The sequence below is a fragment of the Chenopodium album genome, chromosome 23 (genome assembly GCF_948465745.1).
Source record: "Chenopodium album chromosome 23, dcCheAlbu1.1, whole genome shotgun sequence".
NCBI lineage: Eukaryota > Viridiplantae > Streptophyta > Magnoliopsida > Caryophyllales > Amaranthaceae > Chenopodium > Chenopodium album.
Genome location: NC_137856.1, coordinates 4,007,527 through 4,015,575, shown reverse-complemented (window position 1 = coordinate 4,015,575; position 8,049 = coordinate 4,007,527). Strand labels below are relative to the sequence as shown.

Below are 8,049 nucleotides of genomic sequence, written 5' to 3'. Positions count from 1 at the left end.
TTAAATTAAAAAACTTATGGCACGTGCCAAAGACGATCCAAAATAATATTAGATTCGTAGAGTTTAGGACATTATAGACTATAGAGGCTCTACGTACAAAGATCCTTATTACAGAGGAAACTTGCTGTATTATAGTACATGATTTTTTTGAAAGCGCTAAAAATTGAAAATTGTAGCTTAATTTAAAAAAGTGACACACTCACGCTAATACGAGTACATAGAATTCGATAAAACTGATATTACAGGTGATTACAGCCCTGAAGTAGTCTCTTGCGCTGGTGTATTCCGGTGAAGTGATCTCTTGATGCTCTGAATCCCCTCACGAACACGTTCTATTTTTTCCCTCAGAAAGTTTTTTACTTTGCTAAAAGAAAACTCCAGGCAAACGAACAGCATGAATAGTACCTCTATGAAAAAATACTTGAGGACCGTATAAAATACTTCCTGATTTTTCACCGCAGATTTCCAAACAACAATGTAATTCATAACAGTAGATAATAGGGACATCAAGACCCAGAAATTGAGCATTGATGGATCCTCCCTTAGAGAGAAAAGGATGGCGAAGCTACTAGCAAGAAATCCTACCGAGTTGTTAGCCAGGAAGAATTTAACCTCACTAGATGAATTACTTGTCGCGTAGCCACCCGGTATCAAGGATTGGGGAGGGCTCATCAGTGCTTGGAACGTAACTGTTGCTATAAGCACCCCGGTCACAATCATGACCTCCCTCTCTATCCGTTCCATGTTCATTTCATTGTTGGGAGCTTCATCGTGACTGTTTTGAGTATACGTTTCAATAACTCCAGCAGGTACCTGGACATTAGTTTGTATGCAATTGTACGTTATCTTCATTTCATTGTTGGCAGCTTCATCGTGACTGTTTTGAGTATACGTTTCAAATACTCCAGCAGGTACCTGGGCATTAGTTTGTATGCAATTGTACGTTATCTATGGAGGCCAACCAAAACCTAATTGAAGGTATCTAATCCATGATTTGGCTTAGCCATATGTATTGGAACTATACAATAGATTTAGCTTATTAAAACGAATAATCACTTTTTTCATATATCATCTAAGCAATTGTTTAGTACAGTAGTAATTAAGATCTACTGCATCTACATCATCATTCTATCCATATGATAGATGTAGATCTTACTACCTAGAGTATTTTTCTATAATTATTATTATTATTTTTTAAAATGATTTTTCATACAATATTTACTAAGTATATATTAATATGAATTTAGTAACATTTCAATCAATTAGGACAAAATATAGTACTCTCTATAATATAGTACGTAGTAATCCATATAAATATATTATTGAGGTGGGGTGAAGAGGGGTTTAATTTTTAGAATTATTTTTTTTATTTTTCTTTACAATAACTAAAAGGAATAAAAAAAATCAGCAATTTCAATTCCACAAGGAACACACCTAAGCTACTATAAAAGAATCAATCTCTTTTATAAAATTAAAGAAAATCAAGGCATCTAAACAGTATGAACCATTCATTTTCTTCATTTAGAATGCATACTTATTCATCTGGAAGATGTGAAACAGTGAGAGTTAGCATGATGAACGATTAAAATACATATGTTCACGAGTAAGGATGCTCTTAGACACTGTTAATAGTACTCCCTTCGTCCCAAAAAGAACGACCCATTTGGTCAAAACTTTGTCCCAAAAAGAATGAACCATTTGCATTAAAACACCCACCAATTTGCAACAATATTTGTGCAAAATTAGCTTCCCCATATAAAAAATTTGATTTTCCATGTTATTTTATTACTTTCTCTCTCTATTTTTTTACAAACCCCATGTAAATTTATCTTTCTAATATACTTTTACTTCTTTTTACTTAACTTCCTGAATACCCGCGTAATCAACCCAAATGGGTCGTTCTTTTTGAGACGGAGGGAGTAAGATCTAAAGTGCATGATATGGGTTGAATTAAGTGAATTACAAGGATTTTAAATTTAAGATATAATAGGACAATTATTGGGAGTCTGACCAAAATATTCTACATATTTAATAAGGAAATTTTGTCAATAACTACCAACTAAAGCACGTGTTTTGAAAACAACTACCTATTAAATTTTTTTTTTAAAAAGAACTACCACAAAGATGTAAAAGGTTTAACTAGCACTACCACTTTAACAATTTTGGCTAAAATATCCGGTATTTGGGTCTCACTTTTTACCTTTATGAAGGGTAACTTAGTCATTTTAGATGATGATTTTATGAGGTAAAGGTAAAAAGTAGAACCTACATACCGAATATTCTAGTTGGAATTATCAAAGTGGTAGTGCTACTTAAACTTTTTACAACTTTGTGGTAGTTCTTTTAAATATTTTTTTAATAGGTAGTTGTTTTCAAAACGCACACTTTAATTGGTAGTTTTTGACAAAATTTCCATTTAATAACAAAGGAATTATTTAACATTAATGCAGACAACCGCAAGTCTTAGAGCAAGTTTAGCCCCAAGTCTTAAGACTTGGGGTGACATCATCATTTTGAGTCTTAAGATTTATACTCAAGACTTTTTCCATTTTTCTTCAAAAATCTCAAGCAAGTCTCAAGTTGAGTCTTGAAATTTCAAGACTCGACTTAAGACTTGAGATTGGGACCCACTTCACCCACTTTATTTTTATTTTTATTATCCCTTTTTTTTTTGCACTTTTCTACATATAATATGTCAAATATTTAAATCTTAGGGCTAAAGTGATAAATTTGTGTAAGTCTTAGTGAGTGTTAATAAGAATTTGATGCCATCATTTTCAATGGGGACCACCAAAAATGATGTCACATCCAAGTCTTGGGGCTAAACTTGCTCTTATGTGTGGCCACACGGTGTGATCACATTGGTTTATAAAAGTAATAATTTCTATTAATTCATCATATTTGTATGAGACTTTGAGTAACTTTACTTATTTACACGAGTAACCCCATGTAGAGCTCAGGAACAACCCACATGTGAAAATTCTCCTGTCCCACACTAAAATACTAAAAGGGGAGTGTAGTAGTAATGGAATCCCACATTGAAAGAATTCAAGAGTTACCACCACAATACAAGGCTAAAGGGCTACTACCCTCATTTGTATTTAACACCCCATTGTTCATACAATTAACCCAAATTAATTACACGAGTAATATCAATTAATTGAAACAAAAATACACGCAACTCATGTGATCATAAAATTTGTGTAAATATATTTTTTTTTTTCTTTTTTTTTTTGTTGTAAATCTAATTATTAAGTGAGCTAAATATTTCCCTAAAAAAAAAAAGTGAGCTAAATTATAGGTCTGGTAGATTCATCCCACAATGGGCTGATTGGTAGTAGCAAAAAAATTTGTACAGCTAATAATATGAAGTACTTTTGTATAAAATACTATACCAATATACCTGTGATTTAGAAGTGAGTATCAATTGCGCAACAGTATTCCCATTTTCATCTTTTGCCTGCCTTATTACTTGATTACAGAATTCAATCCCTAAAGTTTCGAGCATATTTCCAAGGAGTGTCATCATATCGCTCTGTTTCCTTTTGACAGCAACATGGAGAGCATTTTCACCCTTATAATTGATATGTGCAAGAATTGTCGGATTTCGAGACACCAACAATTTTGCAATATCAATTCTTCCATGGTAGGCAGCATAATGAAGGGACACTGAGCCTTCGCTATCTCCGGTTACGGATAGCTCAGGGTCAAAATCTAGAAGCACTAACACAACATCGGCATGGCCATTTGCCACGGCAATGTGCATCGCGTTGAGACCATTGCGGCTGTAAGGCTCTTTGGCCAACCGAGGTGCATAACTCAATAGGTGCTTAACAAACTCTGCTTTCCCAGCTGAGGCAGCAACATGGAGCGGAGTCTCAGCGAAGAGAGGCATAACCCTCTCGAGTAACATCGGATTTTCTTCGAGCAATGACTGCAACCAGGGGATGTTCCCCTCTCTTGCAGCCTTGAACAGTACGTTTTCATCCATACTTTGTGTTTCTTTTTTTTGAGGCATTAATTATTTGATTATTTGCACTTAGTGTTTTTTGTGCGTTGTGGTTTGTTTCATTTGAACGTTCTTCTCATTTTCTCAATACATCATAATATATGGTTTTGCTTGTGGCCTTTGACTAGTAGTGATCACTCGTCAGCGGTTCTAAGCCACAACCTTTACTAATTAATTGTACCAATCTTCAATGTATAAAAATCATAATATATGGTTTTGCTTGTGGCCTTTGACTAGTAGTGATCACTCGTCAGCGATTCTAAGACACAACCTTTACTTAATAATTGTGCCAATCTTCAATGTAAAAAAAATCATAATACGTAGTATATGGTTTCGCTTGTGGCCTTTGACCAGTAGTGATCACTCGTCAGCGGTTCTAAGCCACAACCTTTACTAAATACTCTCTCCGTCTCCTTTTAATAGTCCCTTATAGATATTTTTCACGGGAATTAAAAAACACAAATAAGAATAATAAAAGTACATTGAAAAAGTAAATTGAGAAAGTAAATTGACATTGGGTATGCAAAAAACTAGAGAGATAAAGTAATAAAAGTACATGGGAAAATAAAATTTACATGGAAAATATAACTTTGCACAAGTATTGCTGCAAATTGGAGGGAACTTTGGTAAAAGATTAATATTAATGGTTAATGGAAAAAGCAAATGAGGTGAACATTTTGGGACTAAAATTTGCCCATAAGGGACTATCAAAAGGGGACGGAGGTAGTAATTGTACCAATCTTCAATGTATAATGTTGACCATGAATTGATGAATGTGCTCCCACTGTCCCCCTTTTTTTTCCACACCATAGGTACGGTCTACTTTGCGCGAGAACTTTATGAGTCTTATGTATTGAAAGAATTTTTTTTAAGGAACGATGCCACGTGACATCCTTCAAAGTATGTGTGTTGCTATGTCACAATACTACGTCATCATCCAAAGTATACGCGCCACGTAAGGAAGAACCGAACCCATAACCTCCAATGCATAGGTTATACATTTACCATCTCAACCAATTATTATTAATGTTTCAATTTCACATAATAGTAAATATTCATTTCATTTATTAAATAGATTAGATGTAATATAATTCATCTATTTTCGTCAACTCAAGTTACCACGGACGTTTCAGACAAAATATAATGATCATATGTGGTTTCAAACGAAATTGTATGACCTCGAGATGTATCCCTTAAGGTCTCAAGGCTTTTCACCGCCGGGTCCCGAAACCTCAAAATTTCCTCAAAAAACGTGGATTATAGCCTTCGACTTTGTAATTTTTTGACCTTTATTCACCCGGAAATAAAAATTTTCGAGATGTTTACCATGGTCCCTAATATCCTCAAGGAGTCCAATTGGGTCGGTGAAACCATCCAATATGCCCTTAAACGGTCATTTTACTCGTTCACAACTTGAAGTGATTTCGTAAAATCAAGCCTACCACGGATGTGACAGACAACATATAATGATCATATGTGGTTCAAACGGAATTATGACCCTGAGATGTATCCCTTTGGGTCTCAAGGCTTTTTGCCACCAGGCCCCGAAACCTCAAAATTTCCTCAAAAAGAGTGGATTATACCTTTGATTTTGTAATTTTTTGACCTTTTTTTCGCCCATAAAAATTGCCGAGATGTTTACCATGGTACCTAATATCCCCCGGAAGTCAAATTGGGTTTGTGGAACCCTCCAATATGCCCTTAAACGGTCATTTTACCCGTTCTAAACTCATAGTGATTTCGTAAACTCAAGCCTACCACGGACGTGTATGACAACAACATTTAATGATCATATATGGTTTCAACTGTCAGTTATATAACCCCGACATATATCCCTTAGGGGTTTAAGGCTTTTCGCAACCGGGCCCCGAAACCTCAAAATTCCTCAAAAAGCATGAATTATAGCCTTCAGTTTGTAAATTTTTGACGTTTTAGTACAATTGGGTCGGAGGAACCATCCAATACAATATGCCCTTAAACATTTATTTTACCAGTTCACAACTTGTAGTGATTTCGTAAAATAAAGCCTACCACGGGCGCTACTACAGACAACATATAATGATCATATGTGGTTTCAAACAGAATTACATGACCTCGAGATGTATCCCTTGGGTTCTCAAGGATTTTCCCGCCGGACCCCGAAAACTAAAAAATTTCTCAAAAAGCGTGGATTATAGCCTTCGATTTTGTAATATTTTGACCTTTTTTCGCCCGAAGATAAAAATTTCTGTTATGTTTACCATGGTCCTTAATATCCTCCGGGAATCAAATTGCCATCCAATATGCCCTTAAACAGTCATTTTACCCGTTCACAACTTGTAGTGATTTCGTAAATTCAAGCCTATCACGGACATTTATGACAACTTATAATGATCATATATGGTTTCAATTAGCATTATACGACCCCGTGATGAATCTCTTAGGGTTTAAAGGCTTTTCGCCATTGTGCCTTGTAACCTCAAAATTTCCTCAAAAAGCGTGGATTATAGTCTAATTTTGTAATTTTTTGACCTTTTCGTCCGGAAATAAAAATTGCCGAGATATTTATCATGATCCTTAATACCCTCAAAGAGTCCAATTGGGTCGGTGGAACCATCCAATATGTCCTTAAACGGTCATTTTACCCGTTCACAACTTGTAGTGATTTCGTAAACTCAAGCCTTTCACGGATGTTTATGACAACATACAATGATCATATATAGTTTCAAACGGCAATATATGACCCAGAGATGTATCCCTTAGGGTTTTCAAAGTTTTTCGCCACCTTGCCCCTAAACCTCAAAATTTCCTCAAAAAGCGTGGTTATAGCCTTCAATTTTTTAAAATTTTGACATTTTTTCACCCGGAAATAAAAATTGCCGAGATTTTTACCATGGTCCTTAATACTCTCCAAGAGTCCAATCGAGTCAGTGGAACCATCCAATATGCCCTTAAACGGTCATCTTACCTGTTCATAACTTGAACTGATTTCGTAAAATCAAGCCTACCACGGACGTTTAAGACAACATATAATGATTATATGTGGTTTCAAATGGAATTATATGACACCGAGATGTATCCCTTAGGGTCTCAAGGTTTTTCGCCACCGGGCCCCGAAAGCTCAAAATTATCTCAAAAAGCGTCGATATTAGTCTTCGATTATTTTGTAATTTTTTGTTCTTTTTTCGCCGGAAAAAAAAATTGCTGAGATGTTTACCATGGTCCCTAATATCATCCGGGAGTCAAATTGGGTCGGTGGAACTATCCAATATGCCCTTAAACGGTCATTTTACTCGTTCACAACTTATAGTGATTTCGTAAACTCAAGCCTACCACGGACGTTTATGTCAACATATAATGATCATATATAGTTTCAAACGGAATTATATGACCCTAAGAGGTATCTCTTAGAGTCTTCAAGGCTTTTCGCCACCGGCTTTCGAAACCTCAAAATTTCCTCAAAAATCGTGGATTATAGCACTCGATTTTGTAATTTTTTTGACCTTTCTTCGCCCAGAAATAAAAATTTCCGAGATGTTTACCATGGTCTCTAATATCCTCCAGGAGTCAAATTGGGTCAGTGGAACCATCCAATATGCCCTTAAACGGTCATTTTACCCGTTCACAACTTGTAGTGATTTTGTAAACTCAAGCATACCACGGACGTTTATGACAACATGTATTGATCATATATGGTTGCAAACGCTATTATATAACCCCGAGATTTATCCCTTATGGTTTCAAGGCTTTTTGCCACCGGGCCCCAAAACCTCAAAATTCCTCAAAAAGCATAGATTATAGCCTTCAATTTTGTAATTTTTTGACCTTTTGTCGCCCGAAAATAAAAATTGCCGAGAAGTTTACCATTCTCTCCATTAACTTCTGGCAGTACAATTGGGTCGGTGGAACCATCTAATATGCCCTTTAACGGTCATTTTATCCGTTCACAACTTGTAGTAATTTCTAAAATCAAGCTTACCACGGACGTTACAAACAACATATAATGATCATACGTGGTTTCAAAATCAACCCGAGCTCTATTTAGCCGTATCATCATCTTT

General features: G+C 35.5%; 1 protein-coding gene across 1 annotated transcript; it reads right to left on the bottom strand.

The window, feature by feature from the left end:
* LOC145609515 (uncharacterized) lies at positions 1-4,052 on the bottom strand. Its single transcript, XM_081664976.1, has 2 exons — positions 3,404-4,052; positions 1-915 (listed from the first exon to the last, which is right to left on the bottom strand). Exons 1-2 carry the CDS (start codon positions 4,016-4,018, stop codon positions 250-252), a joined length of 1,281 nt encoding a protein of 426 aa, XP_081521102.1. The 5' UTR covers positions 4,019-4,052; the 3' UTR covers positions 1-249.
* Between the last annotated feature and the right edge of the window lie 3,997 nt (positions 4,053-8,049).

What these genes read in the sequence shown, in the direction of transcription:
- LOC145609515 (XM_081664976.1), bottom strand. Translation starts at nt 4,018, where the DNA reads ATGCCTCAAAAAAAAGAAACACAAAGTATGGATGAAAACGTACTGTTC. An exon ending in TACTCACTTCTAAATCACAG is followed by an intron (nt 916 to 3,403) that starts GTATATTGGTAT and finishes ACTAATGCCCAG; the next exon opens with GTACCTGCTGGAGTATTTGA.